A 15951-nucleotide genomic window follows, 5' to 3' on the forward strand; every position below is an offset into this window, starting at 1 on the left:
TTCAAGAGTGGAACTATTGTCTTATTAAGAACAAGCCTTATTCAGAACAAGATTCCCCCAGATATGGTCTTTAAACTCTGGAACAGACTCTTCACTAGAATACCATACAATACTATAAAATGGGCAGCTGTCTAGACAGTTAAAGAGTTTTCCTTTGGGTCAGGGTCTTCATAAACAATGCCCCTTTGCCTTTAAAGTTTTTTTATGGCTTTATGCTGCAATTTCTCATTTGTTCACACTGCTTTGGAGAACCCGGATTGAAAAGTGGATCCAAAGTAATCAAATAAGAGGGGGAAAAAACTAATTTCCAGAAAGTATCTAATAAAAATGGTTTATCTGCATTTTAATTTGTGTTAACATCCGCAGGAACATTTTATTTACAAATATACAGACATTGCTCATGGTAAGATTCTTACTGAAGAACTGGTCAAAACGTAATTTACAAAACCCCCAAAGGCTTATTTTATCAAAAGGAAGTTTGACGTGGAAAAATCATTGAAGTTCCAATGAGATCTTCTGTACACAACAAGGATGTCAGCTCCTTGAACTCTGCTGTTGGGAACCACTGGAACCAAGTTTCCTTCTGTACACAGTATTCTGAAGAGTCCCTCCTTCTGGTCTCAGGAGGCACTAGTTGGGATGTTTTTGGAAGCTGCGAGCATTGCCCTCACCTTGGCCATAAGATCCTGCAAAGAATACAGGAAACATTGAAAGCATTTCAGAAAAGTCGTGCTAAGGATGTTCACATTGTACACAGCAGGAAAAGTCAATGTGGTGGCTCCCATCAGCCCCAGCCATGACCAACCGTCAGGGATGATGGGAGCTGGACTCCAGGAACATCTGGAGAGTAACATGATATAGAGACAGAAATTGCATGTAAGTAAAGGTAAAGGGACCCCTGACCATTAGGTCCAGTCGTGACTGACTCTGGGATTGTGGCGCTCATCTCACTTTACTGGCCGAGGGAGCCGGCGTACAGCTTCCGGGTCATGTGGCCAGCATGACTAAGCCGCTTCTGGCGAACCAGAGCAGTGCACGGAAACGCTGTTTACCTTACTGGCTGTAGCGGTACCTATTTATCTACTTGAACTTTGACGTGCTATTGAACTGCTAGGTTGGCAGGAGGAAATTGCATGTACCATACAAAAAAGGAGATTTTCTCAATTGATAAAAGGCAAAATGTAGAAAAAGTAATACAAAGGGTGTTCCAGGCATTTTCCTAAACATACAAAACTGAATTTGTGAACAGGTCTTCCCTGTGTTGAGCGGGAAGGTCTGCTGGTGGATTGTTCTTGTGTTTGCCTGAACACCAGCAGAACACTGCACATGACTGGAGACCCTGATATATCAGGGCTCCCAATTCACGAGACGTCCTACATGAGTACCAGCCCCCTGCAGATCTTCCCCACTCAACACAGGGAAGCTGGGAACCTGAGTAGATGGGCGACCACAAGTGTGGGTAAACTGATGGCAGGGCTTGTATGCGTGGCCCTAACCTTCCAATGCCTGAACTTGCATACAGAATTTCTCGGCAAAGACACAGTTTCTAAATCCTGAGGCAAACAGGTGAAACGCGGAGGACTTAAAACGTCCGCTGTAAAGTGAGCTATTCCAGGATGCCGAGAAGCAAACAAATTTCTAAAGAAGCCAAAGGCACTGAATTGCAACTCCGTTTGCACTTTATGCAGGAGATATCCCAGAGCACAATGTAATCTTTTAGGTAAACTGAGAACTGTGGCAGTCTTAAATTACTCACTTGCTATGGTCTGAAAGGTCTAAATTACTCACTATGGTTTGAAAGAGCCACACTTTTACTGAAGGCAGAGAAATAGGCTGCAGGACACGTATGCATGGTGGTTTATTTCAGGGGTGAGGAACCTGTCTCTATGGGTAATATTGGCGTGCCAGTGGGTCCAATTTCTCTTTCTGCTCTCTCCCACCTGCCCCTTTAAATATATGAACAGATGAGCAAGCAGGTGGCGGGTGGGGAAGATGAAAAAATATGCTGTACACTGAAAACACCCCCCCACCGCCTCCCACATGCTAAGGGCTCTGCAAGTCTCCCCATGTTTCCCCTTTAAACCTCATAGGTTTAAAGAGGGAGTGTGGGGAGACTTTGAAAGCCACGCAAGGCCCTATGGGATCGGGCTGCATCTCCTTTAGAAGAGTTAATTCTCTTAATCAAAACTCCACCAAGTTCTATCCATTTAAGTATAAAAGGATCACATCTAACGAAAACAGCAAGCAGAACGCTGCTTGTTCAATAATTGCACTCTTGAAAAATGACACAAATTATTAAAAGCACCAAACACAATTTCTCAAGACTAACATATTAAGAGAAATTCAAATATCCGTTTAGGAGCTATCCTGCCGAGTCAAATTAAATTTGCAATAAGCAAAACAAAAAGATGCATTTTTAAGACAAGTGAAACTGAACAGTGTGATCACAGAATTATTGTTTTCTTGACTATATTGCGTGAAGGAAATTGAACACATTCTATGCACTTTGCTTAGTGTGCCGAAGGCTAGATGTGATGATTCAAGGCACTGCACTAAAGTGGTGACCCACAACGAAGTAGGGGGTGCTCTTATTATACCCAGATCAGTAAACAAACCTCATTGTATCTTTTGACAGTGCAGAGGTTCTTGCACTATTCTAGTTAACATCATATTATAATTATTTCCAAAGTACTCATCAGCTTTAATTAGAAATATTCTGTAAGTTTACAACTAGCAAAATACTTATCACCATGATGAACCAGTGTGTGTGTGTGTGTGTGTGTGTGTGTGTGTGTGTGTGTGTGTGTATGTGTCTGTGAAGTGATGTGTGTGCAATGCAAGGACTCAGAGGGAGGGGTTGCAGCAAGCTGTGCCAGGTAGAGCTGGATTTGCCATGGTTGGGAAAGAGAATTGTGTCCAAGTGGTCTGCTTCTCCCAAGCAGGAGACTGGAAGCCACTTGCATATATGGGAAGAAGGGGTGCATGTGGGGGACACAGCTGGGGGGCTACACCCACTCCATCTCCCCCCCTTTCCTGTGATCCAAGTCATTGATGATCAAGCCTACCTTGCTTTTTGGTCAAAACTACAGTGACACAAGAACCTTGGGAAAGGTTGTGGGGCTGGGTACCCTCAACCGATGATCATTACAAAGACTTTGCTCTGTGTGTGTGTGTGCATGTGAGTGTTGGAGGGTATTTGTGGAAAAGCAAGGGTCTGTGGATGGGTTTGAAGCAGGGGAGGGGAGGGGAGGGGAGGAAAGGAAAGGGATGAGGAGAGAAGAGAACACTATACAGTTGGGAGAGAATTCCAGGTGTAAGAGGCAGAAAAGGAGAATGGGAAGAGTCATTCAAGGGAGCAAGACCAGAGACTACAGCTTTGTAACAAAACAGGTTTAAAATCTGGAAGTATATGCTGATTACATACCATTTGCAGTGCTCTTTTCAATACTGAAAACAGCAATTCAAACAAAATGCAATGTGAGCATTACAAAATTGAGACAATTTAGTAATCATTACGAAATGGAACGTTTCAAGTGGTACCTGAGTTATTTTACTCTGCACTGACGACACAATCGCTGAAGAGATCTGGCCGTCTTTTTCCAAAGAAACTCCCCTAAAAGAATTTTTAAAAGGGGGACATTCAGTCAAGACAGTCAAGTAATAGACAATTAATGCACAGATATAATATATCCAGATACTTCAAACATGAAAAAATCCCCAAGTGAATGAAATGTATTGGCTAAGAGAATGAGCTTTAAGTTCAAGTGTCAACTCTGCCGTTAGTTCAGCAGAAAGTCTTAACAAGCCCTTTGAAGCCTGTCATCCCACTGCCTCCCTGTCCCTGTGGTAATGTATTGATGATACTGGTCTGCCTTCTAGGCTTCTTGTAAAGATTAATGAGACAATCGATGTGGGTACCTATGTGTAGTCAGGTTAAGGTTTAAGTAAGGCTAAACATAATTGGGTATCATCAAATGGAGGTGCCATGATTTAAAACATATCTAGATAAATGGAAGCCGTTCTGAGCTATGTGGATTCTCTCATCCTTAGTGGATTCTCATAAGCAGTTTATGACTGCAGTTGGTGCTAAGTTACAACTGAAAGAGAGCCAAAGGACACCGACTACCATTTTCCCCATGCACTTGAGAGATATGTCAGGTTCTCTCAGCAGCAGCAGCAGCTCACTGGAATGGCTTGCAACATCCCAGCCCAGCATCCAGTGCTCTCTCATTCAAAGCAGGAGAATAGAAAAACAAAACAGAACCCATCACTATGGAGAACATAAGGAAGCCACGATTAAACTGCAATGAATCCAGTGAGGTGGTTGTACTCACAGGACAGATGCTAAGCATTTCATTCCTAAAATTAATGCAAGGAGAAGCCGCAGCTGCTTAGAAACAGTAGGTGTAGACATGCTTGTGAACTGAAAGACCATTTAATCATTGTATGCATCACACATTGCTAGATCTACACGTGCAACCACATGAGGTTGGTAAAGTAAACTACAGGCATACCTTGGAACTCGTATGTTTTGGCTCCCAAATGATCGGAAACTGGAAGTGAGTGTTCCGGTTTTCAAACAATTTTCAGAAGCTGAATGTCTGGCGCGGCTTCCGATTGATTGGCTGCAGGACGCTCCTGCAGCCAATTGGAAGCCGCGTCTTGGTTTTCGAACAGTTCCGCAAGTCGAACTGACTCTTGGAACGCATTCTGTTCGAGAACCAAGGTATGACTGTATTTGACTTCTGATTGAAGAAAATCCTTAATTAAATGCTATCATGCCAAAAATAAAAATTCTTGCAAGTAGAAAACTGGCACATCATGGAGAAGTGCTTCCACTTTCAAGAAGTGGTCTGCTGCTGGAACTTTAAATGCAGGAGAGTTTCCAAAAATTGTGACGCCTCGCCTGCTGCACAACATTATACAATCCTGCCTCATTTGCTGCGTGTGTAAATCCTTCTGTATTATCCTGCTAAGCAGTAAAAAGGATCAAGTCATTGCCCTGGTTCCTCAAATTTCCCATCAACAGTCTAGCTGCAGTTTTTTGCACCAGGGAAGTGCCAGTGCCTAGAATTTAGAAAGGGCTCATTACCCAGAACGCTCTTGGCTGGATCCCCTACTCTCCACAGGAGAGACACTGGCTGAATGGGTGGAGTTCTTATGTGCAGATTGTTTGCCTGGAGAGATGGATGGCGAATGAGACCTCGCTTTGGACTTGGTGTGGGAGTGAGATCTCCTTTTCTTCTTTTCATGAGGACTTCTGGGGGAAAAAGACAAAGTAATATATTGATTAATATAAAGCTGTGCCATCAGCTACAGAAAGAATGTAATTTCCCAGGTCTTTTCAGCTCCACCGAAACAGACACCCATTCTCTGCATCAAATACACCTCTTTTTTTAATGCCAATGTTAAAATATGGTGAGACCCACAATCCTCCACAAAATGTAACTTTAGTTTGGACCCTGAATAATTATTTACCCTTTTAAACTTATATAATGAAAACTGCAATGATCATACCTAATCATCTATAAATATTTGCTTTTGCAGATGGCGAAAGAAACTGTAGCACAGAAACCAAAGCCTGTGGCAAGTAGCTGTATCTATAAGCAACTCCATCCTCTCCTGCTGCCTCCATATGGCACAACCCCCTGGTTTCTATGCCCTACTGCAGTGGTCTTCAACTGGCCCACACCGAAGACCCACCTCTGACTCACAACCTGCAAGACGGACCCACTTTCAAACTTTCACTTTCGGTTTACGCTTACTGGTGTTAACACACTTTATCGATCCTAAAATGGCAATTCACAAAGCAATATACACAGTTCCAGTTACAGATAGGTAGCTGTGTTGGTCTGCCATAGTCAAAACAAAAATTTTTTTTTCCTTCCAGTAGCACCTTAAAGACCAACTAAGTTAGTTCTTGGTATGAGCTTTCGTGTGCATGCACACTTCTTCAGATACACACTTCTTCTGAAGAAGTGTGCATGCACACGAAAGCTCATACCAAGAACTAACTTAGTTGGTCTTTAAGGTGCTACTGGAAGGAAAAAAATTTTTTTTTGTTTTCAATATACATAGTGTTAGCTTAGCATTGCTCCTAAATAAAAACCCAGTGATTTTTTTATACTTTATCAAGAAGCAGTGACTTAAAAATAGATCCCCTCACAATTTCAGTGGGATGTCTGGCTATGTTTTCCAGATTTCATTCCGTTGAGGGGTAATATTAGAAAGGCTAACCCCTATCTCATTTCCTACAGCTAAACTCTGGGGCTTTTTTAGTTTTTGTTTTTACGGTTTTTTTTTTACGGTTTTTATGGTTACCACTGTTGAGAAGTCTTGTTCACAAAGATAGGTAGTATCACAAAGATAGGTAGTACCAAATGGCAGCAGATGAATGGCAGCTTCCTGGGTATTCTTTACTAACCAAAATCCAGAAGTTCAGTAATGTTAGCTGTTGAACTTGCACTTCTACACTTGTGTAACAAGACAGTTCAAGGAATTATTTCTGCAACTCAAAGCTTGATTCTACTGACTCGTGCACCCACAGTGAATCATGAGAATATCTGCTATAAATCTTCACACATTTTTTTGAGAGAAATAACATTTCTTTTGATAGAAGCAAAATTTACTGTATGATCTTTATTTGAAACAATGGTGCAACAGTCAGAAACCTGTCAAGGACATTTTCCAAATAGCACCTCAACCAAAGTCTCAGTATTTATTTATTTTTAAATAATATTTTATTAACTTTAACAATAGAAAAGTAGAACAATAAAAACACAAAGAAAATATAAAACACAACAATACAAACTTTCACGATACATAAAATACAAACATTTAACAAGAAAACAAAAAAACAAAACAAAACAAAAAACAAAGTCTCAGTATTTTTCTTTGAATGACTTTTTTTAAAAAAACGTAGCCCAAACTGTAAAATTAGATTTGGAGCAGATCTGTGAGCAAAGTGGATCAGAACACTTCCTCCTCCTGCCATAGATGGAACAAAGTTTTCCTGCTCTTCAAAAACTAGTTGTCCATTCGTTGAAAAAATATCCCGAGTGGCTTGTTTGGAAAACGGGCACGCTTTGTTTCTAAATGCCTCAACAGCTTTGATCACTTTCATCTGCTGGCATCTTGCCACATTTCACACACCTTTAATAGTTCTGCCCTCTCTCTGCTCCCCTTTCAGTGAAGCCTGTCTTCGATACACAGCAAGAGGGCAAGTCATAATTATTATGTTTGTATTTTATTATAAAAATAATAATTTCAGGCATCCAACAGGATTCTGTGGTACAGTCATACCTTGGGTTAAAGTCGCTTCAGGTTGAGCGTTTTCAGGTTACGCTCTGCGGCGACCCGGAAGTAACGGAACGCATTGCTTCTGGGTTTCGCCGCTCGCGCATGCGCAGATGCTCAAAATGACATCATGTGCATGCGCAGAAGTGGTGAATCGCAACCCATGCACATGGGTTGCCTTCTGCTCCGAATACAAATGGGGCTCCGGAACGGATCCCGTTCACATCCAGAGGTACCAGTGAATTTGGCTGTTAACTGGAAGGTTGGTGATTCAAGCGCATCCAGGGCCGGATTCCTGCATTGAAGGGGGTTGGACTAATTGACACTTGGGGTCCCTTCCAACTCTACGATTCTATGAACTTTCCCTCACTTCCTGCATCTCTCCTTCCTTCCATTTCTTTTGCCACTGCCTTTCTTTCTCTCACTTTGCCCCTCCCTCCCTCCTTGCACTTTTTGTCCTCTGTCACCTGTTCACACCTTCTGCCTTCTCTTTGCCTCCTTCTTGCATTCTCCCAGTCCCTTCTGTTGCCATTCCTGCCTTCTTTCACAATTCTCTACGCTCCAGCTGTCAGCCTGTTGCCTTTCTCTCTCTGCTGACATCTTATTCCACTTTCCCTTCCCACACATTTCAATCATTTCCTTCTCTCACCTTCTTCTACTTTCTTTCACCTGCTGTTGGATTCCTACAGGTATTCACAGCCACTCCGTTCCACTCCTGTGATTAGAACAGAGCCAGCTACAAATCTCTTTCCATCCTCTTCAACACACTAAAATATCCCCCTGACATACATTCACAGCTCTGTGCTCTTTCCTTCTAGCCCACCAGAATATATGAGACTGTCTGAAGTGGGCACAGCTGATACCTGCGCATTCTGGTCCCAGCATAGATTCCTTCCAGAAAGTCTACAAAGCTGTAGAACAGGGGTCAGCAAACTTTTCTAGCAGGGAGCTGGTCCACTGTCCCTCAGACCTTGTGGGGGGCTGGATTATTTTGAAAAAATAATAATGAACGAATTCCTATGCCCCACAAATAATCCAGAGATGCATTTTAAATAAAAGGGCACATTCTACTCATGTAAAAACCTGCTGATTCCCGGACCGTCTGCGGGCTGGATTTAGAAGGCAATTGGGCTGGATCTGGCCCCGGGCCTTAGTTTGCCTACCCATGCTGTAGAAGCTAGGGATGGGCAGAATATTGATATACCGCCCAAAACCGGTTTGAAGTCCAAATCGTGATTGCGGTTTCATAATTTTTGACCTGGCAATATATTGCGAATCATTGTGTGTGTGTGTGTGTGTGTGTGTGTGTGTGTGAGAGAGAGAGAGAGAGAGAGAGAGAGAGAGAGAGAGAATGTATGCTATGCAAAAATCAAAACGTGGGGAAAACTGTGAAGCCAGCCAATGCATTTCTCAATTGCTCCAGCCCCTGTTAACTCTGTTGGCTCAGCTCTCGTCTGCCTGACATTCCTGTACATCCTAACCCTCTGGTTGAAGATCTATGTCTTACTGTAACCCAGTGTGAACTGAGCTTAAGTACATAAAACTAAAACAACTGCAAATTGCTTTCCTGTTTAGTCCTTGCCTCCCCTTCTCTGGTCTCCTCTGGGCTAAATTTGAGATTGTAAGCTCCTTGGGGTAGAGACCTTTCCCACTGCATATTGTAAAGTGCTATGCACACTTAAGGCACAATGGAAATTAAGAATAAATTTAGCAAGTGTAAACACCATGGCTTTTCAGTTTGACATGCTTCCAGGGCGGCTTATGATCAGTGAGTTATGAACAATGAATATAAAATAATAAAAACAATGAATTTAAAATAATAAAATTAACCAGTGAACAGTTGCCACCCAGAGAACACTGTTATTGAGCCATATATAAATGCTGTCAAATAAGAAAGCAAGTTCTTAATCGAAGTTCTAATCCAATAATGCAATGAAAAGACCCAGGCAGATTAAAATATATGTACCTGGAACTGGGTGGCATCTTTACAAGGGCAAGTCTTTTCTTTGGTTGTCAGACACCTAATCTATGAAGGCACCATCTGTGCCCCATTTTGGGGAACCCCCACACCTAGACAATATGGCCAACATGCAGACTTTGCAGCTTTGCTACACGGTTGTGCACGCTGTGTTTTTACATAAGATGGCCTCTTAAATCCAAGAAACACAGGGTTATTCTTATGAAAAGCTTCCAAATAAAACAACATTTCGCATGGGAATATAAAAACACTAATTCAAACCATCTCGCTGCAGCAGTCAGCATGAGGTTGTTTTGAATTGGTAATGTAACTGGCAGACATAAGTGAAAATTGCTAGCATAGGAGGCAGAAGTTTTATGGTCACATAAAACCATTTTTACTGTAGATTTAACAAAAGGACAAAACAAAGTACTCGGCAATCTATCACAGGGCTGAGACAGCTACCAGCCCTGTAGCATACAGCTTCCATGATAGCGTCTGTCTCCAAGGGATGACTTGTGCCACATACTCTTGGTGAAGTTGTCCCAATTGCTTCATCAGGACATTCAACTCAGGGGCAGACCAGAATGCATTTCCTGATAAGGCAAGCGAAAGGCTAGCTCTGGCCAGGAAGTGCAATTCCCAGGGGAGTATCTTTCTTCTAGGTCCTGCCACCTACTGGACAGAGAGAAGACAACCCAGTATTCTGCACTACTGGTAAGCAACGAAATAGGGAGAACTTCTAGATCAATCAGCTGTATGCCATAATCATCACAATTATAACAAATAAAAGCTTGGCATATCTCGCTTTGCATGTCATGAGTCTATCTCATGTATTAGTTTCACCTTTTAAGTTGAATTACTGAAATAAATGAACTTTTCCACGATATTCTACTTTTTCGAGTTTCACCTGTACTACTGATTTACATCACTTCCACAGCATAAAAGCCAGTTGTGCAAAGTTTAAATATAACCACCCATAATTTAAATATAAAAAAATCAGTAAGAACTTTCTGACAGTAAGAGCTGTTCAACAGTGGAATGGACTCCCTCGGGAGGCTGTGAACTCTCCTTCGTTGGAGATTTTTAAAGCAGAGATTGGGAAGCCACATCTGTCATGGATGCTTTAGTTGAGATTCCTGCATTGCAGAGGGTTGGACTAGATGACCCCCAGAGTCCCTTCCAACTCTACAATTCTATGATTCTATTGTTCGAATTCCACTCAAAAGATTAAAATTAACAGCCATATTAAAATACTTTTTTAAAAAATCAATCCCATTAAAAACAGTACAGAAATGAAAATAGTACACTCAGGTCAATAGGGCAATGTGGGATTTGACATCTTTCTGCAGGGCCTGCAAGACGGAACTGTTCCGCTAGGTTTTTGGTCCGGGCCCAGTCTGACCCCCTTCTTTCCATGAAACCCTGTATGTAAGTGGCCCGCTTGGCCCTTTCCATTGGCCCATATGGGACCAGCACGGGTGACCGGGCCTGGCGAATATTTAATATTCCTACCTTCATGGCTGTGATTCGTGGGTTGGCCACTTAATTTTATTCTGATTTTACTGTGATTTTGAGCTGTGTTTTAATCAATTGTTTGATTTTGTGTTTTAATGTATTATATATTTGGTGTTAGCCGCCCTGAGCCCAGCCTTGGCCAGGGAGGGCAGGGCATAAATAAAAATTATTATTATTATTAGAGATGCAATAGATGATTGTGTAAACAGGCATATCTTCAAAAGCTGGTGGAATGCCAACAGAGATAAGAACATAAGACCATCTAGTTCAGCATCCTGTTTTCACAACCAGATGCCCCTTGTATTTCAGCAGGGAGTATAGTCATGAGAAGTCTCTATCTGAGATTCTGGGGAGCTGCTGCCAGTCAGAGCATGCATGCCCTAATACAGGAGTTCACAATGTGAACCTAGACCTGAAGGGGAAGAGCATCATTCACTCGTGCTCTCTTAAAGAGAAGCTGAAGAACCTGTCCTGGGAGCCAAGAGTGTCAACACTCCTTCTGGAGAAGTGGAACATGCATAATGATGCTCTAAATAAAACTAAACAGTAGCTCCTACACCAGAAACTCTGCAGGCTGACAACACGCAACACAACCATATTAGAGCTGCTTTAGCAATCCTGCTGTGACAGCTTCTTACACAGCCGGATGATTGTGTACAGCTGCCACCACACGCAAGATTATAAGCAGGCTGTCTGAAAAATGGCATTTGCACCGATAAGGGGGAGAAAAGCCTGAATCTTGCACATGGTTGGCAGCTGCAGTTTCTTCTTGTTGGTTTTCCAACACTTGCCCAGGTGCCCAACACATACCAGCTGCATAGACTTTTTACAGGCCACCCTGAGCTACCTAACAACTTGCCAGCATCAAATTACTTTTAATTAAGATTACCAGTTCAACCTTCTAAGCTGTAACTCAACACATTTACATTTCTCTTGCCTGCTGTGTTGTGCTTTCCCCCTTTTTTTACAAGTATGACGAACAACCCCAAGTATTAACCTTAGCTGTGGCAGCCAAGGTGCCTTGCTCTAACGTTTTACAAGCTATACACTTGAGGCAACTGTATGAGGTTGATTGCTTTAACGGGGCCTGCAAAAAACTGCGAAGTGTCATTTTCTAAATGCATTTGCGGCAGATGAAAGGAACCATCTCCATGGAATTGTCCCTCCTATTAAAATCCCAACTAATGAACTGTTTTAAAAGGCACTTGCTAACCAAAGGATCACCTTCAGTCTGAAAAGTCACAGCTATCCATGGAGTGAGCATACCACCTCCTGCGCATTTCTTTCTGAGCTACCCCAGTAGCTGCTGCTGGAGAACAGAATAGTTTAAGGAACAAGCTAGATAAGCAAGTTTGCATAAGTCCCCGGTTTTTCTGAAAGTCACACCCACATCTTACCATTAAAGCACTAATAAGCCACTTTAACAGTAATGGCTTCCAGGGAACTGTCATTTTCAAAGGTGCTGACAGGCCCGAATCCCATCACAGAGCTGCAATTCCCAGAGTGGTTTAAAAATCAATGCCTCTTCCCAGGGAACTCTGGATACTGTAGCTCAGGCATGGCCAAATTTGGTCCTCCAGCTGTTTTGGGACTACAATTTCCATCATCCCTGACCACTGGTCCTGTTAGCTAGGGATGATGGGAGTTGTAGTCCCAAAACAGCTGGAGGGCCAAGCTTGGCCATGCCTGCTGTAGTTCCAGGAGGGGAGCAGGAGTCTCCTAACAACTCTCCTTACAAACTACATTTACCAGGATTCTTTGGGGGAAACCATGACTGTTCACATAGTATAGTGCTTTAAATATAAGGTGTAGATATGATTCAAGCTTTTGGAACATCACAACTGGACTTCTGTAAGGCACTCTATGTGGGGCTTTGTTTGGGACTTGTTTGGACACTTGCAGGTGGTGCAGAAAGCTGTGCCATACTAAGCGTAGAATCTGGAGATGAACAAGTTGCACTTATGGTGAAGCAAGTGCACTTGCTACGGATGAGCTACTGGGCTGTGTTCAAGGTCGCATTGCTATCATTTAAAACCATAAACTCAGAAATAGGTCGCCTGAAGGCCCACCCACTCCTGGAAAGAGAGATTTTATGAAGAAATTTTACTTGTGGCACCACGGAACATCATAGGGTGGTAACACAAAAACAAGGATTTTGGGCCATTGCCCTGCACTGTAACGATCTTCCCTCTACCATAAATGAAACATCATCCAGCAGTTGCTTCACTTGATTGGCAGGGTATTTTGCCTAGTCTTTTGCTGACTCGTAAGACTGGACTATTTTATAACTTGATTTCTGTTTTCTAATCTTTTTTTTCTGTTCAAATGCTTGTATTTTTGTATACCACTTAAAGAGATATTAAATATTAAGAGGCTTGTAAATGCCTTTAAATAAATAATACTGCCTCTGATACTGGAGCTAGAGAAAACACCATTATGACGGGTAGCCACTGTTAAAGCCTTATCCTCCATGAATTTGTCAAAGTTCACCAACCAAGATGTACACAGAAGCAAGTAAATTGGGAGGCCAAGTGGCTAATTAATAATAATGCTTCGCTACCCAGCTCACATCTCATTGGGAAAGCAACAACAAAAAGTATATATAAGCCACAGGAAAGAACATGGCATTCCCCTCGACATCTCAGTGGCTTTTGATACCATCAACCATGGTACCCTTCTGAAGCAGCTGTCAGTTAGGGGTTGGTAGAACCACTTTGCGGTAGTTCCGGTCCTACTTGATGGATGTTTCCAGACGGGATTGCTTTGGGAGTGTTCTCCAGCCCCGTGAAGCTGTCAATGTGGGGTTTCTTGGGGTTCAATTTCACCCCCTATTGCTTTTAAACATCTACATGAAAACACTGAGTGGGGTTTATTTGGAGGTTTGGAGTATGCTCTTTGTCTTGCCTCAGTAATGGACTGGATGAGAGCCAAGAAACTGAAGCTCAATCCAGATGAGACAAAGATCCCCCCCCCCAAGTCTCAATATAGTTTATTTTTTAGCCACCATTTGCTCCAATAAAAAAAGTAACTTCAAAATATATTAATGTAAGATCATCACCTTTTTAAAGCTAGGCTTTGTGTGTGATTTGGGCAGGGGCAAAGGAGGGGAAATAGGCAACAAGCACAGAAACCAAACAGGCCTACCTAAAATAAGTTGATTTCTTTGCTCAAGTGTCAGAAGCAACTTTCAAGAATCATATACTACATGCTGAGACGGAATGTCACATGAACAGAGAAAAGCAACCCAAGCACTAGCAGTACAGACAAGAAATATGCAGATAATTAGTCCATAATATACAGAAAAGGTTGAGGGAAGGAAATATTAATTCTGTTTCTATGGTGAATGTGATTTCAGCAGTCTTTGCTTACCATGGATGCCTGCTTGTAAAAACCCGTGGCATTTGTCAGAGATTACAGGGGGGAAGCCATTTTTTTTGGTTCATTTTCTTGCATGAAAAATTTAGCACTCTTATGATAGGGAAGCCAATCTAGGGCCTATGTGTGCCTTCACTTCTCCTCCTCCTTCGTCTGGATAGAAAGCCAAATATAATGCAATACAGTACCACGTTGAATCTCTAAAAGGATATCCAATCTCTATTGAAGAAAGAGACTACTAAAAATGAAGGGCTCTGGGAGATGAAGCTCAATATAAAAAAAACTAAGATCATGGCCACTGGTCCCATCACTTCCTGGCAAATAGAAGGGGAAGAAATGGAGGCAGTGAGAGGTTTTACTTTCTTGGGCTCCATGATCACTGCAGATGGTGACAGCAGCCACGAAATTAAAGGACACCTGCTTCTTGGGAGAAAAGCAATGACAAACCTAGACACATCTTAAAAAGCAGAGACATCACCTTGCTGACAAAGGTCTGTATAGTTAAAGCTATGGTTTTCCCAGTAGTGATGTATGGAAGTGAGAGCTGGTTTTCCCATTAGTGATGAATGGAAGTGAGAGCTGGACCATAAAGAAGGCTAATGGCCAAAGAATTGATGCTTTTGAATTATGATGCTGGAAGAGACTCCTGAGAGGCCCATGGACTGCAAGAAGATCAAACCCATCCATTTTGAAGGAAATCAGCCCTCAGTGCTCACTGGAAGGACAGAGCCTGAAGCTGAGGTTCCAATACTTTGGCCACCTCATGAGAAGAGAAGACTCGCTGGAAAAGACCCTGATGTTGGGAAAGACTGAGGGCACAAGGAGAAGGGTACGATAAGAGGACGAGATGGTTGGACAGTGTTCTTGAAGCTACGAACATGAGTTTGACCAAACTGCGGGAGGCAATAGAAGACAGGAGTGCCTGGCGTGCTCTGGTCCAGGGGGTCACAAAGAGGCGGACACGACTAAACGACTAATCAACAACAATTGTGCCAGTTCACATATTATCCAAAGGCTTACCGTCTCTCAGAGTACAAAACTGTTCATGCTGGGGTATGTTGACAACCTAGCATGAAGAGAATGTACTCAAGTCTAACTTCTATTTGTTTTTAACGTCTAAGACAATTTACTGGCATTATGCTCAAAATGTGGATATTCTGTGAATGACACATTTATGTCTAAGATAAGACACATATTTATCCCGTCTGTTCCAGCTTGCTGCCAGTTAACTGGCAAGTGATTTCTGCAACTGAAAGCTTTCCAGAAAAAAAGAGACTGCTGGCAAGCCACAAATACCCAGACATTGTCCAGAAAGCTGATAATCCAATGCACACAGAGTACTGGGATGGGTAGGCTCCTGTGTTGTTAAGGAACCATAGCTATGTGTTCCTATGACCATGGTCCTACCACTGCAGGATTTATTGTTTGGCCATTATTAATTATCCCCATTATCTCCTCAGCCATCAGCTTTGTGGCGTGCATTTTGCTTGCCTCCATATCAGTCTTTTATGTACAATGAGAAAGATAAAAAAGGTAAAAGAATTTTTATTTACTTTCTGAGATCACAGAGCAAATCATGCAGTCACAACACAGCAGTTAGCAAAACTATAAAAGGAAAAGGACTTTTAAGCTGTCAGTGGCAGATGTCCCCAACAGATATAAAAATTAACAGCTTGGAAAGTGGCAGCCTGCAACTTCAGGGGGAAACCCCTCCCCCCAATTACTCACAACTCCATCACATACATAGACAGTGCTGGACTCTCAACAACACACTACTTTTACAATAGATCCAGTGCACAAGTTGT

General features: G+C 42.3%; 1 protein-coding gene across 4 annotated transcripts in view; it reads right to left on the bottom strand.

Moving 5' to 3' along the window:
- Positions 1-319: 319 nt before the first annotated feature.
- SFSWAP (splicing factor SWAP) overlaps positions 320-15951 on the bottom strand; it is a 103154-nt gene continuing 87522 nt past the window's right edge. For all 4 annotated transcript variants that reach the window (XM_053370227.1, XM_053370226.1, XM_053370228.1 and 1 more), the window contains 3 exons: positions 5093-5260; positions 3541-3613; positions 320-686 (listed from right to left, as the gene is read on the bottom strand). In XM_053370227.1, the coding sequence (XP_053226202.1) occupies positions 621-686; positions 3541-3613; positions 5093-5260 (307 nt within the window). In that variant the 3' untranslated portion in view covers positions 320-620. The remainder of the gene's footprint in view (positions 687-3540; positions 3614-5092; positions 5261-15951) is intronic.

Source organism: Podarcis raffonei, chromosome 16 (genome assembly GCF_027172205.1).
Source record: "Podarcis raffonei isolate rPodRaf1 chromosome 16, rPodRaf1.pri, whole genome shotgun sequence".
Lineage (NCBI taxonomy): Eukaryota > Metazoa > Chordata > Lepidosauria > Squamata > Lacertidae > Podarcis > Podarcis raffonei.